At 43.2% G+C, this 17,141-nt stretch overlaps 1 protein-coding gene across 1 annotated transcript; it reads left to right on the forward strand.

The window, feature by feature from the left end:
- Positions 1–6,156: 6,156 nt before the first annotated feature.
- RSPH3 (radial spoke head 3) lies at positions 6,157–15,699 on the forward strand (the record flags this gene model as incomplete). The annotated part of the gene is made up of 8 exons (XM_082481791.1): positions 6,157–6,284; positions 6,524–6,611; positions 8,493–8,634; positions 9,937–10,082; positions 10,644–10,847; positions 11,834–11,996; positions 13,054–13,140; positions 15,437–15,699. The coding sequence occupies 8 exons, from the start codon at positions 6,157–6,159 to the stop codon at positions 15,697–15,699; spliced, it is 1,221 nt and encodes a 406-aa protein (XP_082337917.1).
- Between the last annotated feature and the right edge of the window lie 1,442 nt (positions 15,700–17,141).

Raw genomic sequence — 17,141 nt, forward strand, 5'->3', positions numbered from 1 at the left:
CTAGCATGTGTCTCCACGAGGACGATTTCTAACTACAGGAAAAGGAAACCCACCTTGGTTAGGCGCTCTGGTTACATTTTTCTCTGAATTTTGTTAGCAGTCAGTCCTTATCGCATGTGTCATCAGAACAAAGTGAAAACTTCAGAGGAACTACTGAAGGCTAAAAATTCAGAAGAGGAAGTGACTTTTTAAATAAAAAATCTGACAATAATAGAGAGAAAAATCCATGAGAAAATGGCAGACACTGTTGGAAAAGTGATCTAATTCTCATATGGACAGCCGACTATCATATAGACAGCCAACTGCAAGTCTCCATGGATGTCGGGTGAACAATTGCTTTTTCTGCCTCTCTGTTACTCAGAAATGCTCTCCTGGTTTGAGAGCCCAAACCATGACAAATGCTAATTATCTAATCTTTTTTTTTTCTTTTTCTTAGAATGCATCACTTTTATTGTTTTAAATCAGTCTTTTCCATTTGCCTTGATAAATATAGCAATTTAAATCTCACTTCTGAGCAAAGCCCATTCCAAATTCTTCATGTTCTTCTATACCAGAAGAAACCACAGATTATTTTCTGTTTCTAACATGAGGTGCCAGCACATAAGTCTGAACAAATGGTTTGCAAATCCTAAACAGGATTTGATTCCGTTGAGCTCTGCTTCCTCTCCTGGGTAATAATATGAAAAGGTTTCTACGAAGGGTTTCACACTTTCTAAACCAAACCTGCTCTTTAGCCAACCAGATATTTACAGAACTGATCCAACGGCTGCTTGAAACTCTTCCTTCCTACAACCCACAAACCTCCCACCAACTTCCTTGACAGATGATACAGTCCAAATTCAAACCCTGCACCTTCAGTATCACACAGGCCAAGCTGAAAATTATAAAACTGTATTTTTTAAAAATGTTAAAGCCAAACCCAAGCAGATTCCAAGACAGATGATCAGAGAAGATGCTCTTATGATAAAGATTAGAGATTTGTCTGCATGGAAAATCTTGTTGCACAGTCTTGGGCTGTGCAATTCAACTTTATCATATATAGGGCATAGCCCTGTCTACTTCCTCCATGCACTGAGAAAAAGGTATTTGCACTTGCCTTCCTCCCCACTCCTCCAGGTGTGAATTCTGCCACTCCATCATAAAGTTGTGACTTCACACAGCAAGTGCAGCTGCGCAGCTTTGCCTGCGATTCACTAGCCAGTTTTCTTTACCATAACTGGTCACGAGCTGAGAAAGTAACCACAGCATCATTCAGAACTTTGCAGAGTGCTGTACTTTGAGGAGTACACAACATTACATGATATGATATACAGATGCACACCCATCTTATGAACTACAGACATCAGAAGACGTGTCATTTGAGAAGTCTTTGGGTGTATGAAAGAGCAGAGCAGTCACTAGTTCTCCGTAGGTGATCAGGGAGGATGGTCTTGAGATAAAGACTGGCAACTTGTAGTTATGTTATTCAACATCAGGGTCTGCTTTTTCCACATGCCTCCTGCCCAGTGCAGTTCTTGGGCTGTGCAGTTTAACTCCAGTAAAGCACAGATGATACTGCTCTGCCTCCCAGAGATGTGATAAAGAGCCATTTATTTCAAGATGGACAAACACCAAGGCTACAGTGAAGGGGCAACAGAAGCAGATCAATCTTGTCTCTCACTCTGCAAATTTAGTGCAGTTGAACAACTGCCCTCAATACAGGGAGAGAGGAAATAAGGCAGAGCTTCCTGGGGCAAAAGAAAGACAACTGGGAGAGCCTGTTCAAGGAATGGGGAGGTAAGAAGGGGATGGAGAGGGATCAGCAGCACAGAGTCTATTAGAGCTTAAATAGGAAGGTCACCAACAATTGATTTTCCAATTAGCAGTTTAATGAATGGTAGTTTAAAATTAAGTGTGCACTGCTCCACCCTCCAAGGTGCTTTCTTACCCCTCCATAATTCCTTCCAGTCACTGGCTGTCCTACTGTGGCGTAGGGCAAGAATGAAAGCCCTGAGAGCAGGCTTGTCACACTGAAAAACAAAGCTTGTGGGGGACATGGAGGGAAGGGATCCTAGGGAAAATGGTGCTAAGAGTCAGAGCCGAAGTGGTAGGGGGACATGGGATTGTTAATTTTGGGTGGAAATCATGAATAATAAAACCATGTTTTTGACTAGCGTTGGAGAAATGAAGGCCTTCAGAACTGGAATTTCCCTGTCCTGCCCGACCCCACAAGCTCAGGACTGGGGTCAAGAGGAAGCTGTGCTGCTACAGAGAAAAGGACATTTAAAAATTTTGGTTAGAAGACATGAGTGATAGGATCTGCATTTTTTTATATTCACAATTACATATCAAGATTAACAACCCTACTTAAAAAAATATTGATGGCACCATAGGGACTCAAGTTTAGCTCAGGTATTTATTTATTTTTCCTTCTATGTCTCTTCTATCTGTCAAATCTCTCAGGTTGGCACATATTTTTTAAAACTAAGTATCTCACTATTAGGACCAGGCCTATATGTAGGCATTGTCTGTATATCACAAATGCATTGAACCTAGTGCCTACGAACACCAGCAAAGACACCATCTGAGGGCTGGCAGACACTAGTGATACAATACTGGTACTGTATTGCTGATTCTCTTTGATCACATCACTGCAGCAAGTTAAACGCAGGTTTCAGTGCAATTCTATTAATTGTTCTCCAACAGCATTGGGGCAAATAGTACATATACACATCATTTGGGCTCTGTGCTTATTTCCTCTTTGCCACGATGATGGTTCTCCATGCTTGCACTGTGTTTTTTTCTACTTTTGTCAGATGTCTCAGGGCATTGATTAGCAGCAGCATGATGCTTTCTGGGATTTTCAAGGCTGCCCCAAGCATCTCCATCCTGGAGATTTTCAAAATCTGACAGGAGAAGGCACTTACCAATCCAATCTAACTTTGAATTTGTCCCTGCTTAGGCAAAGGGGTTACACTAGAGACCTCCAGAGTCCCTTTCAACCTAGACTGGTCTGTGATTCTGTGATGGCTACTTGCAGGCATTTTGGCCTCAAGTAGAGTTACTCCCATGACTGGGAGCTCCACCCTTTATCTGCAGGCCCAGAGGGGTAAGAACTGCAGCTTAAAATTCTATCTCAGGACTATGAAGAACTGAATCTAACCCAAGTTTCAGGTAATTAGAATATTATATCAGGGAAGCGTTTCTGTAATTTTAAAAGCAGCCATGGTCCTCTCCAGAGAAAAGGCAATGGTCTGGAAAGGCAATATGCCCCTCCATCCCCTTCCTTGATAACTAAACATTGTCTATATCCAAAATGGCTCCATAAACCTCCTTCCTTTCTTAATTATGCAATGCTGCAGAAAGTTCAGATAGTGGAAAATAGATACAGCTAATCTGCTCAGCATGATATTATGCAATGCACTGTGCCACAAGGTCTCCTGAGCTAGCAACATCCAAGCTGGGGCCCAGGAAGATCTGGTGTCAGCACTGTAGACCCCCTGTATTGTATTTCAAGATGTCATCAGTAGTTACAGAATGCAACCCACATGCTGGAGGAAATAGTGGATGCACATCTTTTGTTACCAGACGCTGACACCTTCAATTTGTTTTGTGTGAATAAACTCGTTTCACATCCAGAAAGCCAAGGGGCATGCCATAAGGCATGGTACAATGCCAGGAAATTCTCATGAAAACAAACAAACAAAACAGTCTGTTTGTGGCTCCAAGGCATTTTAACAGACCCACAGCAAACCTGGAAGGAGACAAAGCCCCTGCTCTGCAGCTTTCAAGTCAGCTGAAGGCACCTCAAAAGACCTTTCTTAGCTGCCATATGGGAGATGGGCTGATTCATTCCTTGCTAGGCAGGCCCACTTCCCAGGCAGTACCTCCTGCGCTGAGATCTGTGTGGGTCCCAGACAATCCTCCAAAGAATATGTGAAACCGCCACTGTGACTGTAAGATCCGGAGTACAGCTATGGGTACTAATGGCAGCATAGCCATTTGATTACGATTGATGTATTTGTGGCTCATGCTGTAGTCAGTCTTGTGATGACATGAAATGTTTCAGAACTCAGGGGTTATTTTTAGCAAAAAGCAACATAAAAAGGGGCAAGGGAGAAGAGCTGAGGTTTCTCCTGGGCATGGCTTTGTGACTTACAAAGCTCTGCTAACCCGCAAAGTCAGAGACCTTTGCCTCTCCCACACAGTATTTGCAACACTTTTGCATTAACTGGTAATTGAGGAGTTAGCAGTGCTTCACAAAGGTAAGTAGGAGAGTTGCTGCCATTCAATGCCACGTATTAAGTGAATGAGAAACTAACTCCAGAGGTGAGATACTGGGCTGGGGCCAAATTAACAGAATCGACCTGTGATGCAACACCATCTTCTCAAGATTTGTGGGCAATGGGTGTGGAACAGGCAGCTCCTCAGGAATCCTTGCTCTGGTGGTTACAAGCCCTCTTCTCGCCATCTCCTTACCCAGTGATTCCAGCCAGATTTCTAGGGCTGTTCAGCAAGCACGCTCAATTCCTTACTGGACATGTATAGACTGATGTTTTTGAAGGCTATGCTGTGGCTGTTTTTTGTGCAAACAGAAAACACCATGTCCCTAACAGCCTGGAAATGTCTACCCAGATTTCAAGTCCCCAGTCCAAAAGCAAAAATAGCTATATAGCCAAAGTAAAATTTTCAGAAAATACAAGTCAGGTCCCCAAAATCAAAGGGTTTTACTGGTTCTGGTCAAATTTAAGGGCCACAGTGCTCTGGCTGGACTGAGCTGCTCATTCATTGACTTTCCTTGCCCAGACACAAGCAAATATTGAAGGACTGCTCTCCCTTCTTACCCCAGTTGACACTTGCACTGTATTCCTGCGGCCCCATATCCTCTTGTCCCACCACCCAGCTGGTAACTGTGTAGTCAACACAACTCCCATTCCTGTATTAGCTCTGCAAGCTGCCCATTAATTAATTACAAAACTGTTTCTTCCTCTTTTCCCTTGCTTCCCACACTTGGCCTTGCTTTTTGTTTTGGTTTTTTTTTTTTTTTTTTTTATTTGTGGTGAGGTTTTTTTGCTTCTTTTTCTAAAAGCTTCTCTTGCTATACAGCTTCCTCTGTGCCTTGCAGGCCTCCTATGCAGTGCTCTCTGCTACTTGCAGTTTTGTCTGACTGTTTACACAGGGCTCTCATGGCGCACAGACATCTGCCACAGTAACATGACTGATCTGAAATAAATAGCATTTCACCTGTGAATTACATTTGAACTAAAGATTTCAGAAACAAAGGGGATGGATTATTTTATACACTCAGTCTTGCCAAAGTAATCAAGCCTTTATATCATGACTCATGTAGGTTAAAAAAAAAAAAAAAGAGCTATCACTAGATCAGTAACCTTTAATTGCTTTTGTTTCTCTAATGGAAATTTTTCACAGAATCTGAAAACACATCCTTGTGATTTGCCATGACAGGGAGTGCAGCTTACTGTAGACACATGATAGTGTACTGAAGGCCCACCTCACTCTCCTGCCCCCCATCGTACACCACCTTTATGGTCTCCCAAATCCCCTACTTGTGTGGAAAAAACAAAATTAGGAGTGCAGCTGTTCGGGTTGCCTTGCAGGGTACCGATAAGCCACCAGCACACCATCCGACAGGTTCTTGCGACCTCCCAGCCGATTTTTGCATCCTCAACGGCACTGCAGATCGGGTTAAGCCACCGTCAGGTTAACTGGAAACCTCCCCGTCCCTGAGCAGTGCAGGAGCGGAAGAAGGACGCTGACACCTGGCGGTTAAACTCCCTCATTACCTCTGCCCCGGAGGGTCCACTCAGCGCCGCCAAGCGCAAACCCCTTAGCGGTAAAAGTGACTGTTTCCCGCTAAGCACCGCAGTGCCTGGAGAGCCGGCGCGTCCTCCTGAAATCTCGCTCAGGCTTCAGCCCTTTCCTGCCAGGACGACCTGCAGGAGAGGGAGCGGGACGAGGACCAACCGCCGTCCGGCAACGCCGTAACCGCCTCACGGCCACCGCCAACCTCCCGCCCCGCGCATGCGCCGCCCACCCCATACCCCCCCCCGCTCGAGCGCGTTGCCATGGTGACGGTTGCCGCGGTGTCGGCGGCCGTTACAGCTCCCTCACCGACCCGCCCGGCCGCGCCGCGCCGCGCCCCGACCGGACCCCACCATGCTGCCCGCCCGCCAGCCGCAGGTGGCCGCGGCGGCAGCCCCCGCCGTCCCCTACAGCTACTGCAGCCGGCCCCGAGCCCTGCCCGCCCGCCCGAAGTACCGACCGCCGCCGGGCGCCGTCGAGCCGTGAGTGGTGGTGTCCGGCGGGTCGCGCCATCCAGCTCCGCGGCCTGCGCGCCCCGACCGGGCACCGCTGCCCCCTCCTGCCCTTCTTCGCTCCTTCTCCCTCGCCGCCCTTCCCGTGGGAGGGGAATCCTTCGGGGGAGCTTGCACCTCTGGCCTTTCAATGGCGTTCTGGCTCGTTTGAGGTGTTAGCGTACAAGTTGCAGCGCTGTAACCACCGCTATCTGTGCTTGATGTTGCAGAGAGAAGGAACCTGTTCGCTACGCAAACCTCATGTATGACAGGAGAGTGGTGCGCGGCAACACTTACGCCCTTCAAGTCATACCTGTGGTATGTTTTTTATGTAGATCATACTCCAGCTTTGAAAAGTAATAGGTAGGGCAGGAAAACTGTTCCTCATTAATAATTTTAACCACTGAGGTTGTAATTTTACTTAAAGTATCTCACACAGTCACAAGCTCTCCAGTTAAACTAGCACGAGACTGGTTTCAGTCTTTCTTCAAAGTACTTGGCTTCTCATGAACTTCTGTAGTTCGGATTATTTTTTTTTCCCATTAGGTACTTGATTCCCCCCCCCATTTCTTTAGTGTCTTGATGACTGACACTGCATCATCTGTTACTGTATGCATCCACAAGTGGTGTAAGTGAGAACAGCAGCTCTTGGGAAATGAATTCTTGCAGTAGACTTTGGCTTACCCTTCTAAACAAGCAGAGCTAGATGGTCCAGCTGCTTGTGTGGAGGCAAAAGTATTTTATTTATCCTGATACAGTAGTAAATGTTTTAGTGATATTTTATTTTCAGAGACTATTTCTATGTAGATACTTTGATCATGTAAGAGTTTAAAGCCGTCTGTATTTTTGAAAGCTACTTTGTGGTAATAACTTTGTGTTGTTCAGTAGCTGTTTCTTAGAGTGAATTTCACTCATGTTCTGTTTCAGAAGTTCGAAAGTGGTGTTCATTTCAATTCAATAACACAGTACTGAATATAAAAGTTAGTACAAGTTTCTTTTGCTTCATCAGCAATAAAGAACCTACAATTTTTATCTAGCAAACAATTCTGTTGATAATATAACTAGATTTAAGTCCACTTGACCTTCTTTACCTAGAAACTCTCACTTGTCAAGTGCAACGTCCTGCACCTGGGGAGGAAGAATGTAAAGCACCAGTATAGGTTAGGGGCGGACCTGCTGGGAAGTAGCTCTGAGGAGAAGGATCTGGGGGTTGTGGTAGACAGTAAATTATCCATGGCCCAGCAATGTGCCCTTGTTGCCAAAAAGGCCAATGGAATCCTGGGCTGCATAGGGAAGAGTGTGGCCAGTAGGTCGAGGGAGGTCATTCTCTCCCTCTACTCTGCACTGGTGAGGCCACAACTGGAATACTGTGTCCAGTTTTGGGCTCCCCAGTTCAAGAGGGACAGGGAACTGCTGGAGCGAGTCCAGCAAAGAGCAGCTAAGATGATTAAGGGATTGGAGCATCTCCCTTATGAGGAAAGGCTGAGAGAGCTGGGACTCTTTAGCCTGGAGAAGAGAAGGCTGAGGGGAGACCTTATTATGGCATACAAGTATCTAAAGGGTGGGTTGAAGGAGGATGGAGCCAGGTTCTTTTCAATGGTTCGCAGTGACAGGATGAGGGGCAATGGGCACAAGTTAGAACACAGGAAGTTCTGTTCAAATACACGGAAAAACTTCTTCACGGTGAGGGTGACAGAGCACTGGCACAGGCTGCCCAGGGAGGTTGTGGAGTCCCCTTCTCTGGAGGTTTTCAAGACCTGCCTGGATGCATTCCTGAGTAATGTGCTCTAGGCCATCCTGCTTTAGCAGGGGAGTTGGACTAGATGATCTCTAGAGGTCCCTTCCAACTCTGAAACTCCGTGATTCCGTCAGCAAGAATGAGACATTTTAATATACTTTATCTTGCAAAGTTCTGTAAATAATACCCACTTCCAAATAGCAACTGATTGCTCTTAGTGTGAGATGTCATTAGTGCATGCCTGTAAGCAGCTAGTGTACCTTATTAGTTTCGTGCCCTACACTCATTAAGGTGACTGAAAATTTAGGGTCAGGACCCAGAAAAGTATATCTGAAATGCTAGGTTTGTAGCATTAAAATCAAACAACCACCTTTGCTTTCCTGTAGAGAGAAATGAGTATCATATCCAAGTACAAAGTGTAATCTGCTTTGTGGGTTTTTTTCTTTTTCATCCCTGCTTAGAGTACCCAACCCAGTCCCCTTGAGATTCAAAGGCAGAGGGAGGCACAGAAAAGAGCACTGGCTAGAAAGCGTGCAAAAGAGCAAATGCAACCAAGAACACCTGAGCCTGTGGAAGGCAGAGAGCATATTCATGTGCAGACAGGTAAAAGGCTGGTTTTTTAAAAAAAAATAATCTGAAAACAAAACCTTGCTGATTTATATTCACTTAGTAAATTGATAATGCAGTTGGTAGAATCACATACAGTTAAGGTTAGAATCATAGAATTCTAGAATCAGAGGTTCTGTAATCCTTTCCATTATAACCCCTTATTTTTAGTTGTATTTAATAAACTTGGCTAATTAGTGACATTTTCCCAGAGGCTCTGTTTTTCAGTTTCCAGTGTATGTTCTTGAACAGTAATCAAGACTTCTTCATTTATTCCTTCCTTTTCCAGTATCATCAGAGAAGTTTGGTATATGCTTAAAATTTTGCTTAAGAGTGCAGTCATATGTAATAATAAAACTACTATTAAAAACTGGAGGACACACCCTAATTTAGAATACTAAACTGCCCTATTTGTGGGAAAACAAATTTATTTGTAGGAAAACCAAATTTTGGCAGTGGGGTAATCATGAGGTGAATGTAATGTATTGCTGTGCCCTCTGAAAATAATTTTAGATCGGACTGACTTACAAACTGGGAAAACAGCTGTGTTACATGCTAATCAGACATGGTGTTTGGCCTCTGGATGTTTCCTCTCCCACAGCCCCGCTGAACCTCCTACACCACCTCCAATGCACACAGCAGCTTTTCACCATTTGAATACTGCTGGACACAGAAGGAAGCTATCTAGTGTGAAAGTCTTGGTCTCATATCCTTACCACTGACTAGTGCAGATAATGTTAAGTACTCCACAGACCTAGGCTGGCCTATTTATCTCTGCAGCAGGAGACAGATGGTTATAATTCAAATCAAGCACATGTTGTTATAGATGTGTGGTTACCTCAAAGCCACTTCTGGTGGGGTCAGAAGTTGTTCTTTAAACCCAACAGATCCAGTGTTCTGGTTTGCCACAAACAATGGAGAAGAATATGTTTTCAATATTACTCGTAGTAGAGTCAGTCATTATCCCTTTTTTGAAATTGTCCTATCCCGTTGACTTTACCAAGAATTGCTTATTCTGCAAGGTGGGCTGAAATGGTCCAGACTCTGACTTGTAACCTACTAAGTGACATTCCATTTCAGACATAACAGAGAACGTGGCATCAGATGGCCTATGCAGCAAACTGATTTATGTTTTAAGTTGAGGTGTCTTTTTGAGGTGTCTTTTTTTTTTTTTAACTTTATTGAAGACATTTGATTGCACTCTTTGGATATAATTCACCCTGTACAGTCATCAAAAATAGTTGAGAGTTAAAATAAAAAGAATCCAACTTACAGCAGTCATTGTACTTTTATTTCTAGAGCTGTATTTGGAAGAGATTAGTGACCGGATAATAGAGGTTGATACAGAGTGTCAAACAGATGCATTTTTGGACAGACCAGCCACTCCACTCTTCATACCAGCCAAAACAGGAAAAGATGCAGCCACACAAATAGAAGAAGGAGAGGTATGAAGTGAAGTCAGGTCTGCAAGTGCTGTCAAACTGTGTCTCCCATACAAAACGCATTTCTGATGCAAAACTGAGGCAGAAGCAGAAAGGAACTTATCCTCACAGAACATGCAAAAGAAAAAAAAAAAGGTCCCCAATGTCTGCTGTGAGGTCAAGTGCAAAATTAAGGAAGATGCTTCTCCATGTGTACTCGTTCTGCTGCTTTCAGCTAAGGACTACAATGTGGAGAAATGTGCCTCCCTGTAGAAATAGTGTCCAGCTCGAGAAGGGGCTGGGAACCCAGAGATGAGCAGAAATAGGGTCCAGGTGAGGGCTCTGCTTCTCCCTGGCACAGTGGCTGCGGTAAGGTGTGTGGTGTCTCACTCCAGCCCACTCATCCCTTAGCCCCCAGCTGCATTCATGCTTCTTCCTTTGGCTGACTCTGGGCCCCCACCTGCACTTCTCAGGCCTGCCTTCAGCACAGGGGCTTTGTTCATCCTCCTTTTCTCCTTGCCAAGATGCTAAGAGCGATAATGATCAAGAGACATTTATCTCTGTTTCCCTGACTCCCATCCTCAGCTGTTTGACTTTGACGTTGAAGTCAAGCCGATCCTGGAAGTGTTGATTGGGAAAACAGTTGAGCAAGCTTTGCTGGAAGTCATGGAGGAAGAAGAGCTGGCCCGGCTGTGGGCACATCAGCATGCCTATGCAGAGCTGCGTAATGCAGAGCTTGCTGAAGTGCAGCGCCTGGAAGAGCAGGACAGGCGATACAGAGAGGAGAAGGTAGGACTTCCTAAGAGCAAAACAGGCCTGTCTGAATGCTCATCAGAAGAGACAAAACCATTTCCAGTACTGAAAGACAAGCTGTGAAACAAGCTGTATGTGCCCAAAAGGGTATTGTCAAGTTTGACATTCCTTAAAGCATTTTAGTGCCATACAGCTGCACTCTGCCATTTGCTCTCGTGCATCAGCAGTGCAGTCATGTTCCAGTGACCTGGTGTACTTGGACACCTGATTGAAAGGCCAAACCCAACAGTACCCTTTGGACCCGGTGCAGCTGTTACTCAAGCCTTTTCATTATAGTAACTGCTAAATGAATAGTCACAGAGCTTGAAAGTAAGAGAGGCACCTCCTAGTCTTTCACGCCCAATGCATGCACTACTGCATGTGAACGCATACCTCTCACGATCTCCAAGTATTAAGCTGTATTAGTACTATGTAGTAAATAGAAAGGGCAAGTCTTAATTACTCGCTATTCATCAGCCTTATATATTTGGGGTTTTTTCCATGTTTTCCTGGACCAATTTGAGTTTTAACCTCTAATTACATCAAATATGATATAAAATTGGAAAGATCAAAAGTTCAGGAAATCCTGACCTAACTTCATCTTATTCCAAGGCCAATGATCAGCTTTATCTGCAATAATAAAGCAAAGAGTCATGACATCAATGCATATTAAGGTATCAGAGAAGGGTTTCATTTAGCCAGCTACAAGGTCCTTATTTTACTGACTTGCCAAAATCAGAAAAAGTATACCAAAGGAACGTGTTTCCCTCTAGTCCTTGTGTTTTTTAGTACTCCATTGATTAAGCACAAGGTTGCTTTGAAGCACTTGTTCACGAGAAGTTTTTGTGAATGTTAAAGGCCATGAATATTGGTACTCTTATCTTTGCTATTTATCTCTCACACTGTGATCATTCTTCAAAGTCTAGATCAAAGGAGTAATGGCTAAAGGCCTGAAAGTTGTACATGCAATATTGTCTTGACAGGAACGTCGCAAACTCCAGCACATGCAAATGCTGCAGAAACAGAAAGAGACCACAGAGAAAATTGCAGCTCGGGCATTCGCTCAGCATTACCTGGCTGATCTCATTCCCTCAGTCTTCAACAATCTTCGTGACAGTGGATTTTTTTATGACCCTATAGAAAGAGGTTTGTATTTTATTTTATTTTTTTAATATGTGAACCGAGCATTATAAAGGTCAAAACAACCATAAAACATAGCTTATTGTCCTATGATTTAGAATAATGTCACAAGACTTTATTCATTTACACATGTGGCTGAAGGGATAGTTTCCAAACTAAAATTTTTAAAACAAATATTATTGGTCATCTGTACAAGTAGTAAAGAATAAGCAAGAGCTGACCGTGTTACAGTGAGAAGAGGTGCTCTTGAATTGAAAGGAAATAAATGGGTGGTTAGGATTGGTAGAGCAGAGAGAGAGAGAGATCCAAACTGAAGTAAATGTATATTGATAGGATAGGCAAAGAAATTTGTATGTCATTCTGAATCTTTATTGATTATCAGAGCAATAGATAAATTAGTCAATTATAATTAAGCCCTGAAAATAATTTTGGAGTTGTACATTGGTGACTTCTAAACTTTTGGAATCAGCAGCATTTCTTATAGGCTACCTTCTTGCACCCCACTTCCCCAGGCAATGCCCAGGTGCCCAGACCACAGCTTGAGAATGGATACACTCTCTCTGGAAGGAGTCATGGGGTAAATGCAGAAACTGAGTGTATTTTGCAAACAGGGCAGGCTTTGGGACCACAGGGTTCAAAGAGCACAAGAGGGAACAAATGCTTTCAGCAGGCCAGAAGCCAGACGTCTTTGGAAAGCAAGGCAGGAAATGTTATTCTTCTGACTTGTTCAGGGTAGTTATTCTCATCTCACTAGAACATTACTGTGTGTCTCATCTGTGCTAGCCCCTCAAGGGTGCCAGCCCCCTTTGAAAATCACGAAAGCTGAGAGGACTCTGGTCTACATCCATAACAGTGAGGAACCTCAGTAAGAGAGGCAGGAGATAAACCCAACACCACCCGAGAGATTTAATCTGGCTCTTGCAAAGCAAGTGTGTTTTGGCATGGGTGTTCGTCCCTTAATGATCATAGCAAATCAAATGAAAAAAAAAAAAACAAGATCCAATCACTTATCCTTAATAAAAAGACATTTTATTCTTTCTTTCTTCCTGCTAAATGCTTACAGATATTGAGACAGAATTCCTTCCGTGGCTGATGACAGAAGTGGAAGAAACACTAGAGAGGAAGGTTCTGGGGAGGACAATGCTTGACTGTAAGTTACTGAATCCTGGAGTGTAATCTGGGCTGCCTGATGTTCTTGATTGTTTTTCCCTAGTCAGAACAAATATCACACTTTACAGGGTCATTGTGAGTTAAGGTAGCAGGTGTCATTTTTAGCAAGAACTCCAAGTACCCATGGCTTTTTGTGGTGTTTGGTGGTTTTGGTTTTGGTTTTGTTTTTTTTAAACTATATTAAAACATTTTTAATGTTGGAAAACTACTACTACATACATCTAGGTAATTGATTTTCAGCTGAAATCATGTTAGTTTCAGTCATGCTGCACTACTCCCTCTCTGCTGGCTTTATTCTGTTTGAAGTGTGTTGAGGCTGGGACATGCAATACATTTGGCAGAAACAGAATGGTTAAAGAACACCAATTGTTTTCTCTGCTATCAAACTTTTATTTCTGATGTGTTACACGGCCATCATTGCTGTGCTGTTCTCTGTAGTGTGCCTGATTGTGCCAGCGGGAACAGAAAAGCTCATCCTGTCTACAGCTATGCGTATACTATGAAAGTCTCCTAACTTGTTTGTGTAAGCTCCCTGAGCTATGGGGTAATATGTTCATCCTACATGAAAGGAGAAGGATAATCATGGGCCATGGTTGACTGAGAAGTCAGGTGACCACCGCTTTTCATCAAAACAAGGGCTTACCTCCTCAGCAGTCAATAAACATGTCCTTGCTTTTGAAATAGATTAAAATATCAGCTGTCTTTTGGGGTAGTTCAAGCTAAGCATTCAGGTTCTTTTATTGGTCAGTCTTCAGAGGCCGCAGTTGAAACACCTGAACAATCCAAACTCTGTCTTGTGTAGAAACACAAAATTATGACGAATGCATGTCCGCCATGGTGGTCCTAGATCAAACCACTTTTTATACTCGTGTTACATCTTTCATTCCTGTAGTTTTCCTCCTGCTGTGATTTTGAGTTTGAATTACAATTCTGTTTGTTTCCTTTGGGTTTATTTTCAGTTTAACAAGGACCCTGAATTTTCTTTGTTGGGGTACAATTTGGATAATTACAGCTGGTCTGTTCGGTATTTTATCCTATGATATATGTGCCTGTATGTATACTTAAGGATCACTTCTTCATGTAGGTCTTCAGGGGGGAAAGAATTTTCTCTCCTTTTAAGTAAGAAGTGTTGTATGTGACTACTGAATAAACATCCCAATGAGAATGTTGCTGCAGGACACACTATTGATAAGAACATCTATCGTATTCCTGTTAAATCTTTCTGTTTAATTTTTTAACCAGATATTGTGGTCTTGCACCACTTCTAAGACACACAGAGCATCTGGAGCAGGCCAATAAGCAATATCAGCAGCCCCTGTTTTGCTATATACCCTCTGTATTTCCTGACTTAGACCAAATCACACATTGTTGAGTAAACATTATATCTGCAAAAGGAACTGCAAATTGGATTCTCCAAGTTTTGTAGAGGCAGACACAGCCTTGGCTGAGATAGTTTGTGGCTTCTTCCCCCCCGCTTACACAGAAGCATAGGAAAAATCTCTAAGGATCCATTTTTAACATATTTGAATGAAGATGCTCCTTAAAGAATTTATTTTGTTACTGTCCAATAAAAGAGCTGTGAACTACAAGGGAAGCACCCACGGTGTAAGGCACCTATGCTTGTCCTCTCAGAGAAGTCAACCCATGAATTAACAGTGAAGCTCCTCTTTGTACTTGTACATTGTCCTGTTTTCTGTGTTAATCTTATCTTCCTTAATTGTTGGCCTCTATTTTTCATGTTTAAATGATGTAAGTCATTCACTCATCAAGAGTGCTGATTATTTTTTTCTGTTGTGTTCTTTGATTTGGAAGGGGTATAATGTTTAGAAAAAATTACGAAGGCTAAACAGCAAAATAATAAAAAATAGGTGCTTTACAGCTGTTTTTCAGAAAGAGAAAATCTTTTGATGACTTGCATAGTTCCAGTATTTCCCACTGCCAAAACCATCATGCTGTGTGGAGCCTGGCTAGTCCTTGTTCCTGGCGGGATGACCCGCTTCGGAAGTGAGGAACGACAGTGAGGAAATGAACAAAATAATCTAGGTGCACCCTTTCAAATCACTGCTTTCAGTGTAAACCGCTCATTTGGCTGGAATTAGGCTACCACAGCAGAGATTTTTTTTTTCATTCAAGTATTCTTTCATTTTTAGTGTTATTTTGTTTTTTTTTTTTTCCTGTTTAAGAAGTTATAGGTCAGTAATACATAAAGTAATCTCAAATTATAGTTTGTTTTTTTTCCCCTCCATGTTTGTTAATGGTGGCTTTCTCTGTTTCAGCCTTGATTTGTTCAGTGGTTGAAAAACGCTTAGATGTGTTTAGCCATAAACCTCTGTCTGATCAGACAGAGGCACCTGCTGAAGAGCCCAGGCCAACAGATGCAGCACCCCAGCTGGCTGGTGAGACAGATGCTGCTGACCAACCAGACGCAGAGAAAGAAGAGACTGACCAACCTGTTGCTGAGGAACAGCCTTCACATCGCATCTCTTTCCAGTTAGAAGAATCAGATCAAGCAGAACCAGAGGATTTGGAAACTGATTAACAAGCAGGCAAGTCATCAAGTAAATGGAGATGAATGGCTTAGCTGAAAGAAGAAACAAATTCCTATCCGTTTACAAATATTCTGCCTTAGCCATGCTGAAGGATGAACCTAAGCAACAGCAGAGCATTAAAGCATGTTTTTCATATGTTGACATTGCTGATTTCAGGCTGTTAGAATCAAGACAGAGGTTACTAGTACAATGAATGGCAGTGAAATTCTATCCCCTTCTACAAAATCCAATCCATCAAAAGCCTGGGATGTTTACAGTTGAAAAGTAATGCTGTCCCCCACCCCATGCTAGAAGATCATGAGAATGACATTGAGACCGTCCTAATAATAACCTTTGCAAGTGCTTTGATAACGTTCTCAGAACAGAATTTCCTTACTTTCCCTATTTTGAAAGGTAACTGCTATGGCACTTAAATTAATTTCTTTTCACTCATGTTTGGCTCTCCTGAAAAACTTGGATGGACATGTTAGCAGGTAATAGAGCAAATGCTGTTGTTCCTGAAGCTCTTCAGGTTCAAAGAGTTATCTGCCACTGGGAATTTCTGCCAGTGCAAAATCCTCCTTGGCCTCCTGACTTCTGGAGCACTGGTGAGGGGCTGGAGCCATGTGCTAAGTCCAGCCTCAGTTTTCTTTGTAATTGTCCTTTCCTGATGAGTCACTGGAAATGGTACCAGACATGACTGACAAAATGTGCCTGCACTGCCACACGTGTCTGTGTTCACAGACCAACTCCACAAGTGGGGCATTCCCCCTCATAAAAGTACATCTGTGCTCCATTGCAGCAACATCATTTCCTTGCTAGCTGTGCCTGTGGAAAAAGCCTCGCCTTGTCCAGAGTGCTTTGTGCTACCTCTTCTCTGCAGGTTGGAGGAGATGTGTGCTAACCCAGCAGGCCAGATCCAAGTCTGAGTGGGGTGTCAGAAATGACACCTGTAGAGACAAGTACCAGCTTCACATCTCATACCCTCAAAAGGGATATCCAGACTTTTCACTGGAGCACTTGCACGTGTGGCTTCACAGGCAGACCCTGCCTTCCCTCCATCCTGGGTTGGGACATCCAGTGATAATCAGGGCAGCTGTTGCTTACACAGAAAAGCTCCCTTGGAAGGTGTCAGATATTCACCTCTCTCTGTAGGTAGTTGAAAATCAGAAGTAATGAGATGTAACCACCAACAAATCCACTCAGTGATTTCATGTAATATGAATGTGTTAAAACTGAGTGTCTGGAGCCACATAGTACAGATTGTAGACAGACACAACCATGGATGCTTTTCAAAGCTGGAATATTCCCCTGTAAACTCCTCCTCTGTTTGCTAAGTTGACAGTATTTCGACAGTGTGCTTTTTTTTTTTTCATTTTTGATTGCTTCCTCAAAGCATCCAGCAAAATGTGTTACATGTATGAAATTAAGATAATCGGTGCTCACTACATCT

Source organism: Vanellus vanellus (genome assembly GCF_965231255.1).
Source record: "Vanellus vanellus genome assembly, chromosome: 3".
Classification (NCBI taxonomy): domain Eukaryota; kingdom Metazoa; phylum Chordata; class Aves; order Charadriiformes; family Charadriidae; genus Vanellus; species Vanellus vanellus.